Source organism: Musa acuminata, chromosome BXJ3-1 (genome assembly GCF_036884655.1).
Source record: "Musa acuminata AAA Group cultivar baxijiao chromosome BXJ3-1, Cavendish_Baxijiao_AAA, whole genome shotgun sequence".
NCBI classification, from domain to species: domain Eukaryota; kingdom Viridiplantae; phylum Streptophyta; class Magnoliopsida; order Zingiberales; family Musaceae; genus Musa; species Musa acuminata.
In genome coordinates this window covers 7,653,087-7,665,822 of record NC_088349.1, presented here as the reverse complement: position 1 = coordinate 7,665,822, position 12,736 = coordinate 7,653,087, and the positions used below count along the sequence as shown (strand labels likewise).

General features: G+C 40.7%; 2 protein-coding genes across 2 annotated transcripts; both read left to right on the top strand.

Annotated features, from left to right (window-relative positions):
• Positions 1 to 2,766: 2,766 nt before the first annotated feature.
• LOC135629691 (ethylene-responsive transcription factor 3-like) lies at positions 2,767 to 4,055 on the top strand. The gene has a single exon (XM_065137472.1). It carries the CDS (start codon positions 3,065 to 3,067, stop codon positions 3,713 to 3,715), a length of 651 nt encoding a protein of 216 aa, XP_064993544.1. The 5' UTR covers positions 2,767 to 3,064; the 3' UTR covers positions 3,716 to 4,055.
• A 4,757-nt stretch (positions 4,056 to 8,812) lies between these two features.
• Positions 8,813 to 12,688, top strand: LOC103994632 (RPM1-interacting protein 4). The gene is made up of 4 exons (XM_009415025.3): positions 8,813 to 8,986; positions 11,624 to 12,043; positions 12,139 to 12,351; positions 12,431 to 12,688. Exons 1-4 carry the CDS (start codon positions 8,981 to 8,983, stop codon positions 12,464 to 12,466), a joined length of 675 nt encoding a protein of 224 aa, XP_009413300.2. The 5' UTR covers positions 8,813 to 8,980; the 3' UTR covers positions 12,467 to 12,688.
• The last annotated feature ends 48 nt before the right edge of the window (positions 12,689 to 12,736 follow it).

The window sequence follows — 12,736 nt, the reverse complement described above, 5'->3', positions numbered from 1 at the left end:
GTTTCCCCACTCATTCCCACCTCCTGCACCCACCGCCCTTTTCCTTTCTTTATCTCCCTCCCCCTCTGCGTCTGATAATAAATAACCCGAAAGCAGAACGTATGACGAGATGTGACTGCTGTTGAATACTCGAGGAACAGACCGAAATTACTCTTCAACCCCCGTATGTGAACGAACGCGAGAGGTAAAAAAGAGAGAAGACGAAGAAGAGAAGGAACAGACTCCATTTTGCAGGACAGCGACTGCTGGGGGCTGTCGGCTTCCCCTGTTGGTCCAGCCACGACTGGTCGGTGTCTCCTCGGCCCACGAGAAAGGCTTACGAGCCTACGTGTCAACCTTCCACTGGCTCGGACCGCTGGGTCCGGCCAGCCTGCGACTCTGAAGCCTTCAGCTGCAGCCAGCGCCGGCCACCCCATGCCGTTGCCTCGCACACTAAATGCGCGAACATGCGCTGCTGCAGTCACGAGAGCGCGCAGGCCGGTCAATAACACGAAAAAGGAAGTAAAATTTTTCCCGTCGTAACACACAAAAGACGACGTGGTGGAGACGCCCGCCATGGGCTGAACGCCAACGCCAACCTTTGGCGTCGTTTTCCTGCCCGGGGTACTATTTCCTCCCCCTTTGAGGCGGAGGAGAGGGAGGAGGTGGTGGTGATGGTGCAGCTGCTGCGTCGACTCGTTCATTTGGTTCCAGCAATTCCCACTAGCCCAAAAACAGAAGGCACCGAACACTAGGCGACGTGGAGGCCATACGAGCCACTGCTCCCAATCCGTCTCTCAATCCATCCGCATACATATGCCTGTAATATGATTCCAGTAGTCGGGAGAGGAGACCTTTTTGTCCTCGTTGAAAAGACGAGCTTCCCCGCGGCTTCCCATTCAAAGCAACAACGTGGGTGGCGGTGGGATCGCGATCTCTGACCCCACCACCCTTCCATTGGCCTGAGTCGAGGGAATCAAAATAAGGGGGAATAGTAGTGGGTGAGGCGGTGCATCCGGCTATCGCGTGGCGATATTATTTCTATTCGAATCGTGAGGGAGAAGGCACCGCGACCGCACCACTTGCCACGCGTTCGACGTGGAAACCTCACATGTCGGTCCAAATCACCGAGTCGATTTTACGTTGGGTTGGACGATCGGGTCCCGATTGCCAGTTAATTTAGGATGAGGGTAACATCGTCATTCAACATCGGGAGAGTTTCGTGGCGCGCCCGAGCTCAACGGGTGGGCGGTCGTGATTTGTTTGATGCGGGAGGAAATGGACGGCACGGATTGGACTTCACTTAGGAGTGGTCGTTTCGTGTCCGCACACGAAGCTTCTGCGGTCGTTTACGGGGAGATGGGAAGGAAGACTAAGCAATCGGCATCGAAGCCGGGCTTCTCGCCGGGTTTGGTGGCTGTCTCTTCCTCGACTCTCCGGGGAGGTAATAGGCAATGATGATGTCCGAATGGGACTCAACCGGTCTTGGAAATTAATCGTTAATTTAATCTAATCAAGAAATTGAATTGGTATATCGGAACATCTCGACCGTTGGTGTGTGCTTGGATCCATTTCAGTAGATCAAGACGGTTCGTTTCGGATCCGATCCTTGGACCGGAAAAATCGAAGATTGCTACGGTCCGATTATTGAATTAATTTTCTCAAAAATCAGATTAAATTTGACTAACCAGATCGATTTTTTTAATCCCAGTTCAATTTTATAACAATAATTTAAATACCCTTCACTTAAATAATTTTATTATTTGTTTTATGAGAGATTTATATCAATTTTAAATTAAAATTAATGAGAGAAAAAAATGAACCCGTTAATTTCTTTTTTTCCATCTTCATTAAGACATCCCATTTGATATGTATTTGACATTATATTTTCTTAAAATTAAATTATTTTTTTCATATTTATTTATTTATTTATATTTTTGAAGTAAATTTATATTATTATTATTATTTAATATATTTTGGGAAGAAAAATACGGTTCGACCAATTCACTCACTGGTCCGACCAGTGAATTAGTGACCTTAGACTCGATTAGTTTCTCGTGTATTTAAACAGTATAAACATTTAGGTTTCATTTGTTCCATCAAAAGCAAAAAATCAACATTGAAGTGACTTTGACTAGCTTCAAACATAATATTTACAAGTCATTGAAACATAGACCTTTGGTTGTAAAATCAAATTAATAATGTGATCGATTTCTCGATTTTTGATATGTGATATCAAAGTTTTGCTTTTCTCATCGCAGTTTATTTTCTCTAAATTAAGGAATAATGCAATTCTACTCGTAGACATGAAATAAAATACAAGATATGTGATACAACATACGATAAATGATCAAAATTGATCGTATCACAACCGAGGAATGAAACACATGTTAATTTCGGACGAATGAACGCTACACTTGGAACGAGAATCGGATTCCAGCCCGATTCGGAGCCGCGTGTTTGGATCCGACCCTCTCTTTCTTCCCTGCCCTCCGTCTCCATCGTATGACGACTAACGAGCAGGTTCTCTCTGCGACCCTTCCATTGCTCTGGCTCGGATGCATCTCCTGGCCCGCCCTTCCTTCCAATCACAGGAAAGGTAAGCGCATAGGTAACAGATACGATGTGTTTCTACGTGACATGACGATCGAGCAGCTTCGCCGTTTCTCGAGAAATAAATGAATATCAGCGGAAATTTGAAGAATAAGAAGGAAAACGAAGGGTTTTATGGTCATTTCACAACAGCACAAATGTACGGAGGAAGTCCATAAAAGAATAGGCCGGTGGAAGAAGGGGGAGGGCGAGCCGGGGAGCGGAGAGGAGCGGATGGTAGAACGAGACCGCCGACCAAGAACAAGAGGAGAAAGCTAAGTAATTAGGTCGATCGTGTCGATACGATCGTGGGCGATCGACTGCCAACAAGGGAGAAATTTACGAAGGATGGTGATTTCGTCAAGACTCCTCTTTTAGGCTTCCTCCGCTTCTATTCCTCTTCTCCTGCTTTCCCCGATCCAATCCTTGATCGGTGAGTAGAAACCCTTTTTTTTGGGGCATCCCCTTGCCGTCGACGATACCATCGTGGGTGATGAGGAAGGGCAGCGCACAAGCTGTGGACCCGCTGGCGGCGGCTCAGATCGGTGGTGCGATCGCAGTGGAGAAGCGGTTCCGTGGCGTGCGGAAGCGGCCATGGGGCCGCTTCGCCGCCGAGATCCGGGACCCTTGGAAGAAGACCCGAGTGTGGCTTGGCACGTTTGACTCCGCCGAGGACGCCGCCCGCGCCTACGACGCCGCTGCTATCGCCCTCCGAGGTCCCAAGGCCAAGACCAACTTCCCTTCGCCCCCGTCCCCGTTCCCCCCAGCGGCTCTTCCCGCCGCCGCCGCCCACTTCTCTTTCCATCATCATCAGCAGCACTACCCGCAGCCGCCGCCGCCCCCTCAGCGTCCAACGTCCAGCAGCCACAGCAGCACCGTGGAGTCATTCAGCGGGCCGCGGCTCCCGTCTGCGGCGGCGCCTATCCGCCTCCGGCCACCTATCCTCAAGAGGCAGGCCAACCCACCGCCTCCCCCGCGCGTGCTCAACGGCGACGACGACTGCCACAGCGACTGCGGCTCCTCCTCCTCCGTCATCGATGACGATGGCGATGTCGTGTTGATGTGCCGGCCGCCGCTGCCTTTCGATCTCAACCTCCTCCCGCTCCCTGACGATGATCTCCACGATACTGTTCTCCGCCTTTGATGGTCAATCCCACGGTTGAGAAGAGTGAAATATAGGAAAAAAATGGGTTTTTTTCCTTCTCTTCTTACCATTACGCCTATCGACTCTCATAAACACTTTCGATCTTATGATTTCTATACTTGATCTTTTTGTATGGGGCTGGATTTGAGGACTGAAAGCTATTATGAGGGGTGAGGATATAGGGATCGGGTGGTATCAGATCAGATCTGAGATATCTCTTAGATCTGTTGCTGTTTCTTTTTTCTTTTTTTTCCCTTGTACAAACAAATATCTATCTAATTCGATCAAATGACAAAAAAGACCAAAAGAAGTGTCGAAGATTATCTTTTCCCCCATCAAATTTCTAACCTCTCATATGTTTCATGTTCGATCCTGTTCATTGTAGGATAACAAGGGGAGATTTTTTTGGCATGGCAGTATTGATATGTAGATCTATCTTCTGGAAATGGATAAAGGGATGTATGCATTTAGATGCTGGTTCAACTGGTTTATGGTTGTTCTTAGCCCATGTTAAACGATTGCTATTTTCTTCTGGTTGCATTGATGCCATGAATATTTTGATGACTTCCTGTGGATTGCAGATGAGAGGTTGTGTCATAAGTAGGTTAGAAATTTAGATTGGTAGGAGTATCTGGATTATATTATATATATACATGATAATCCATCAGCATTGTTTGGTAATGTCTCAAATGCTCTTTATGGATTTCATCTTTTGATTACTTACCAGACAAGGTCAATAAATCTATTGAGTTCGCAATTAGGATCAAATTGATGGGGCATAATTTCTGGTAATAAGTGCATTCCATGATTGCATCGTTGGGATGTTGGATGCTGTTTTGGTTGCTTTAACCTCTTTTTGTTCTGCTAAAACTGGTGCTCTTGGAGTTTATCTAAGCTGCTGGTGTTGGTTTTGTTTATGCTATTGTAAGGAGAATATTGATTGTGTGGTCATCTGCAAATATGATGCTAATATATTTTTGCTACCAGCATGTTCTTTTCTTTTTTTGCTTCCCTTTTTGGTTGAGATTATATTGATTGCATTATCATATACTTGATACCAAGTTTCTATGTGAGACAAATTTTCTCTTGTTTATGATTTTTCACGGCCGATATCTGCCTTGAGGGTAGATTATTCTTGCATGGTTAGTTGGTTTCCTGTCTTCATAAAATGGACTTGCCCTGGATTTCTTCTTGCAAAAAATTTTACGTAAAAAATGGATTTTATACAATGATTTCCTATTCCATCCATTTATACAAGGTTTCTAGTTTACTAGGAATAAGTGGTGGTTTCTAGTTTTCAAGTTGGCTCAGCTAGACCTGACAGTCAACAACACGTATTCTTTGAACATCCCTTCTCCTTAAGAGTTTGGGATTTCTTTCGGGCTAAACTTCATTTGCATTTCAACATCTTCAATTCTTGTGGGGAGGGGTCCTGGCTAAAAGAGGGATCTGACCTATTTCCTTCCTCTTCCAATTACTCGGCTAGCCTTATCGCTTACAGCCTATGGTTGATCTGGACAGCCCGGAATGATGTAGTGTTCCAAATGTCTGTATTAGTCCCCTTTTGATTGCCTATAAAGCTGTTTCATACTTGTATGACAGCTCTATTGTAAACCGGCCTGCAGGGATGCAACCTTTGCAACTGGGGATAAGCTCTATTCAAGTATGTTGGTCACGTCCTGCAGCGGAGTGGATCAAGCTGAATATGGATGGGGCTTTTGAGGCCATTTCATAGCTTGGAGGTGCAGGTTTTGTGCTTCGAAATAGCGAGGCTCGCTGTCTTCTTGCTGGCTGCAAATGTATTCATGATGGCAGTTCTTGGGCGAATGAAATTTTGGCAGTGAATGGATTGTAAGAGTTTTGAATGAGGAACCCCTTCCTTGGTTCCTCCTTTACTCTCTTTCTGAGATTTTTGCTCTACTCGACTTAATTGTTGAGTGGAGGGTGACACCTTTTTAGAGAAGGTCATCAATGTGCTCGCCGGTTTGTCTCCTTTGCTAAATGGTCCAGATTTAGACTTTTTTTAACCAGTTGAGCTCGGATGAGCAGGGTGTAAGCTGCAATAGGCTTCTAAAGTAATATGTTATTTTTTTCTGTTAGAAAAAACTGGCTTGATGTTCACATAAAAGTTAGAATACACTATTGAATTCATTAGTCTTTACTATCATAGTGTAATGGATCTGTGTTTATTACCATGCTCTTTTATCAAGGGGTGAAAAAGCAGGGAAGAAAGATCCTGAGATACAATTAGAGAATTTAGTCGAGGGTTTCGATAGTCATCCCTTCTTAATTTTTCAGCCCCACTTGTACTAGTTTAGGCAGTATATCAAAGGCAATGCATCTTCATTTTGTAGAGTCATGGATTGCTGGCTATTTAAATACCAAAACCTGTGGGTAACCAGATACAGTTCATTTTAGTTAAGCTAGTGGTGAATGCAACTGAAATATTGCACTTGCCTCATGTGCAGCATAATTTCGGGCATGTTTCTAGTTCTTTCCTTTCTGAATGCTGATTAGTATATGAAATGCTCAAATGAATATCCAACAGCATTGTTTTCCACTTGATTCTTCATTCACTTGATAGTATTAACTCTGCACCATTCTTTATCTAGTTCTTTTTGGTTTGCTATCATGCATTTGCCGCTTGCGACGTTTCATGGGGATTCTTTATTGACCATGATGTCTCAAGCACTAGTTATCATTATAGTTCTTTTGGCATTTAATTTACTCATTGTCCAAATACTCATTGTCCAAATAGTTCTACTTGTCCAATTAGTACCTTCAAAGAATTAACTTTATTATTTTAGTTTATGCATCTTCTTTCTTCTTTCTTCCATAGTTGGAGCTGCTCTTGTGCTTTTTTCCTGGTTCGTACATCTGTTGTATTGAGCTGAGGGTGTGTAGAAAATGATGGATGTCGGCATCCAACTGAGGTTTACCATCGGTTGATTAACCAGAAATGAGGATCAGCTCTATCATTGTCCACTTACTGTTTTAATCTTTTATGTTGGTTGAGTTGGAGGAAAATGGTTTGGTCAATGCATGTTAAGCATCATCATATTCTCATATGAATTATCACTTGTACCTCAACAGTCTCTTCAGTTTCAGATTAGTACTATATTCTCTATTTGGTGATTGTTTTAGTGAGACATGAAACAAATATTACTGTTTGCTTCTTTCTTAACCCACAGTATGGTATGGAATATGCATATGATTCTTTTGTGTTTGAGTGATGGACAGAGATTGATATCAGACTTTGGGGTGTTGTGGAAGTCTGGCATTTCCAGTTTCTGAAGCAAGCAGATGGAGTGGTTAGACCAAACCATGGTGAATCAGATTGTAGAATTCAGAAGTCATGGTGGGTGAGAAAGCATCCAAATTGCACTCTCATTTCAAATAGTGGCTTCCAGTTTTAGCATTATTGTTAGTCGTTAAAAGCTTACTACTTTTTTTGGTGAGATCAAATCCTTGTTGCTGCATGAATCAGAAGGGCATCTGTTTGCTGCATCTGGTTTGATCTACTGCTGGGAGCTGGAAGAAGGTTTTGGTGGGTGTTTGATGAAGCCTGGGTTTTCGATCCGGTTCTAACCAAATCGGTTTGGTTTGGTTTGGTTAAATCAAAATAGGTTCGAATTGAAATTTTGGTTTAATTGAGTCTATACAATAATATTAATATAATTTATAAAATTAAGCTCACATCATTTGTCAAATTATAGTATTGAAATTGGGCTATGAAATAGAGCTCATATTATTTGTCAAATTATAGCATTAAAATTTTGTTAACATTTCTACTTAATTGTCTAGTTTGATCATCAGTTTGGGGTCTTTGAGATGGATGGCATGATTAATCAGTTTGAATCGATTAAGGGTTTAAGATGGTGAATTGGATCGGTTGGTATGGTATTTTTTAAATTAAGATTAGTTCGATCTGAGTCGATTAATCGAATCGAAGAAAAGTATTATTGAATCAGAATTGTTTAAAATCTTCAAAATTAAATTATTGATGAATTGGTTTTGGTTCGTTTTCAACACACCTACTTAATGGGTGTTATTAGTGTAGATGTGTTATTATTTGAACGTTTAAATAAATTATTATTTGTTATTTTGTAAGAGCTACAACATTGTGAGTTTAAAAAAATGATTTAGCCTAAATAATAATAATAATTTTTTATTATTCCCAATTATTTGATTCAACTATGCAAAAATATATCGATCCAACCAAGCACAATAATAATAGCTGATGTTTTGGTAATTATTGACTTTTGGTACAACCACAAGAGATTTCAATTAATTAGATAAGGTGTAATTATTGTTGCAATTTTGGTCTTCCCATATTTAATTTTCGTGAACCTACTTTACATGTGCATATTAATAGAAAGGACAATTGGGTTGGGTGGTTTAGGATATGCATATATTTCAGGAGATATTATTATTATTATTATTATTATTATTATTATTATTATATAATGTATTGTGTTTTTTTTTCTGGTTTTATAAATATTATTTTGACAAATTAAGCAATCATTAACATAGAAAATTGATTTTTTTCCTTGGTAATCAAAGTCCACATACATTTATATAATTTATTCAGAGATAAAAATAATTGATCAAAGAGTAGTGTCTGATATAAATATTACGTATATTATTATAATTGATCTATCAAATTATTGAATCATATTTATGAGATAATTTCTTTTTCCTTTGTTACAATAAGTCTTATTTTCTCGGAGGTACTTGCTAATTTAATTGATAAATATTTTAATTCCTTATCATAAATTTCTGAACTCATATTCATCATTAATCTTTTGTAAAAAAAAAATATTTTTATAAAATATTTTTATTTTTAATTTTTTTTGGACAAATTTAGTCCCTTTTATCAACATTAAAGTTTGATTTTTTATGTAAAATTAAATTCCACCTACATTTATAAATGAGAGAGAGAGAGAGAGAGAGAGAGAGAGAGGATAAGTGAATGACATGGTGATATACAATACGAGACTTTGAACCACTCAAGGAATTGACCGAATCGAACGGACGTGATGCCAAGTCGTGTGCCGCCACGACTACGACCAAACGGGCATGCGTTGGCTCGGTCGCGTGAGGGCTGCTCGCCGTGTCTTCACGTAATCTGAAGAGTACGAGCATGGACACCGTCGGCGTGCGTTCTCATTTGACACCTTCTTCCACAGTCGCCACAGCCATCCTCTCTATTTCCTCCTCCTCCTGTTCTGCACCAACATCTACACCTCCTCTTCTCGCGTCGGCATGGCTGTGAGTCCCAAGTTTTATGCACTGGATGTTTCGATTGCTTTGATTTGCCTGTAAACTAGTACTTTCTTCCGTGATGTTATTATCGAAGCTCGATTCCGTTAGTTGGGATATCGATGAGTTTTGTCTGTATCAGAGGGATTTCACTTGAATCTGGCTTTACCTTTACCTTGTGTTCTCTCTCTGTGTCTCTTTGCTTTTGGGATTTGGTACCAAACACTCGACTTTCATGTTCTTTGGGTAATTCTCGTGCTGCTCTATGCATATTGGCATGCTCTTCATGTCTATTCTTTCTTATCTTGGGGTGTTGATGATGGATTGGGGAGTCGTTGGTTGTATAAAGGTTGCTAGGTCAAGAATAATATCAATTCTTTGGGTCTTCTCATGTTGATTTGGCATCATTACTGTCCTGTTCCTTCGATTTAAAGGATACTTCATGCTCTTTTTAGTGTTTGTTTCTTGATTGCCTCTTAAGTTAGCAGCCTATTGTTCACATATTCCTAAAATTATGTGCTCATCGGTTCTTTTCCTCATGCATGAAACTGCTTGTATTTTGATCTCCTTGCCATCAAACATTCATTTTCTGAAATAAAAATCTAATTACTTTGGCAACTTGGGCATGAACATGCCCATCCATTACTGAAGAAGTTTTACCAAACCATTTAATTGACTTCATTTATTTTATGAATGATTAGGATTCAAAGGCATTAGATGTTACATCAAGTTGCAGAGCAGGTAGAGTAGGAAATGCCTTAAAGTTGACTTTGAATTGGTAAAGATAATGGTCAATAGCCACAGAATAATTGGGACTTTAATTTTTTGATGTTAATAAAATAAAAAGAAACTCTATGTTTGTTTTATTATAATGAATTGTTGGTAATGTATTTTAGAGGTCTTTAAGAGACAAAGTTTCTATTGGCCACTACTTAAATAGTTGGTGGGGCAAGAAGTAGCTGCAACTACAGATCAGCAGATGGTGACTGAGGGCCAACCCTGTGCATGGTCAAATTGTTCATACAGGTTCAGCTAAATAGCTTTTTCATGACTTTGTTAGATTAATGAATCATACTATTGTCTAGCTGGTTTTAGGAAATCATACCATGAACAGTAGCTGACTTTGTGAGATTTTGCATTTTTTCCTGGTTGGCGATTGCAAACTCACATTGAGTTGGATGTTGGACATTAGAAAGTTGCAATGAAAAAGGGACAGTTTATGTGAAGACTTTCAAGATTGAATCATCTGTATCTGCAGTGCAATATCTCTGATCATATATATAATAATATGATGGTATGCATAATCTATATTATTTGGAGGGAGGAAGTATGTTCTAAATGAGATCAAGCTAATTGAAATGACATTTTCATGATTCTGCTTGGACAGTCTTTGTTTTAGATGGAGAAGAATGGTCTAATCAAATCATCCCTTACATAGGCACTTGAATGGCATGAAAGAGGTGCCTACGAGAATCATGTAGATTCATACATTGGTGTACAAGTCAAGAACTACAGTTGCATCATTGGTTAAGGTGTTCTTGAAGACAACTGGTTAGCTAAGAGTGAAGTATTTGACATTTTGTTATATCAAGTTAGTTTAGTGTAAACTGGTTCTTTTTTCCAACACTTTAGTGTTAAGATTACCGGGAATTGGTATTCGTTGTTCCACATTCATCTTATATGCAAATCACTGTTGCTTTCTTTCATGATTCTGGACTTGCATCTCTTGTAAGTCTATCTGATCCATGGATAAAATTTGAGTGATCCATCATGGTAGAGTCAGTCTTGTCTCAATGGAATAACAGGAGGTTCTTGTAAGTCTATCTGTAATAACTAGTTGGGACATTATGGCTTGTTATTCTTGTTGTTTGTCGTCGAAGAAGACTGATCTTACTGCTTTTACGAGGTCTAATATCAATTATTCTGGAGCTATTAGTAGGCTCCATAACAAAAGACAAGAACTAAGAGTCCCGACAAATGGGTGAATTTAGATTTATGTAATTGCTTTGAGTGCTAATGAATGGAGACTTAATTGTGTATTTCTCAGGTTATGCCCATTAAAAACAGATGCTGCATAAGCAAATTGACTGATGAAGTGTCCAAATTACTTGATTCAACTTGTATGATAATATTTTCTCATTGGTTCCTCATATGGAAAAGAACTCGAAAAGTTGTTGAGAATTAGTGTTGAGATGTTTGATGAAGTTCTTTAAGATCATTTATCCGAGAATGTCCAACTAAAATGATCTGGTCTTGTCTTAGTAATCTTGAAACATTCAAATCAACTTGTGAGTATATATTGTTGAGATGGTTGATAGAGTTCAAATTAGTTCTTCAAATGATGAGCCTACAACCCATAAAGAGCATGTAACTCATTGCTTGTTTCTTCTGCAAGATGCCATGCCTTGAAGCTTGTGTGCCAATGTGCTCTGTATGAAGGTCATTTTTATTTTTCTCACAATTATATTGATGCATCATTCATTTCACTGATTAACTGTGGCACTAAACCAATGCCTCAATTAAATGTGATTCATCTTCATGCTGTATCAAGCAAAACTAGCTCAACATCATACTAGAATCAGAACTAGAACACTGCCATGGATCTGTGGATAATAAAAGTTCTACATTGTTGTTTCTATCTTGCAGCAACGGGGACATGTTCCACGTTTTGGTGATTGGAACCAAAACGCTGCCTACACGACATACTTCGAAACGGCACGCAAGGGGAAAGCTACTGGATCAAACATTGTCAATCCTAATGATCCTGAGCAGAGCCCGGAGCTCCACAAGCCTGGGGCATTGGCTGCAGAACCCTCATATCCATATCCTAAACAAGGCCCGGTGAATCAACAGCCGAAGCCAAACAATGGCAGGGAAGAACGACAACTTGAAGGAGGATATGCACCAGCTCCGCCGCAGTCCAGAAACAGCAGCCAGAGAACCACCGTGGACCGATATGGTAGAAACCATGCAGCGGCACGCAGGAATCCAGGAGAAGTCGGCTACATCCCTTCTCCGTCGCCGGTATCACCTAGCAGAGCAGGAAACGCTCGTGGAGGCCTAGCCGTAAGACTTCCAAGATTGAATCTTCACGTTTCATGATGTCGTCTGATGTCTCTGTAGTTCTGGTTGTGATTCTTGCATGCTTTTGGTGGCGACAGGGACGGCAGAGAGCCACGGCGGTGCCCAAGTTCGGTGAATGGGATGCAACCGATCCTAAATTTACTCCAGGTTACACAGTCATCTTCAACCAAGTTAAAGAAGACAAGAAGGCGAGCACCGCAGCTCATCTGCCCAAAGTTCCTGTCCAACCAACGCGATCTCCAGCCACCGCCGAGAAGCCGTACCGAAACGACGATTCCTGTTGGACCGCGGTAGGTTTCGAGCTCCGCAATCAATCGGCTGGCGCACTATATGATTACTGACTGCTTTCTTCCTCATCTCGTCTTGCAGCTGTTCCCTTGCCTACGTCCAAACGTCAGATACTGATCCGGAATTCCAAATGGTCCATCTTCAACTCCGTGATGCATTACATCGAACGATTTTTCGACGCATTTGTTTGATTTGTTCAGCTTGTTCCTTTCAGCAAGAATGGTTCTTCTTCTTGAATATGTGCACTGTGAATGGATGTTGCTTTTCATTTATTTTTATGGGGTCAGAGTCTTCTTGAGACCAATATCTAATTAGAATAAAATAAATATATATTTCCAATGTTCCTTTTTTATTTCTTATTCATCATCCGATGACGTGGAAACAAAA

Bases quoted from the DNA above. Each gene is read 5' to 3' on its own strand.
- LOC135629691 (XM_065137472.1), top strand. From the start codon at position 3,065: ATGAGGAAGGGCAGCGCACAAGCTGTGGACCCGCTGGCGGCGGCTCAG.
- LOC103994632 (XM_009415025.3), top strand. The intron at 12,044-12,138 runs GTAAGACTTCCA...TGGTGGCGACAG, and splicing joins ACGCTCGTGGAGGCCTAGCC to GGACGGCAGAGAGCCACGGC. The intron at 12,352-12,430 runs GTAGGTTTCGAG...CTCGTCTTGCAG, and splicing joins ACGATTCCTGTTGGACCGCG to CTGTTCCCTTGCCTACGTCC.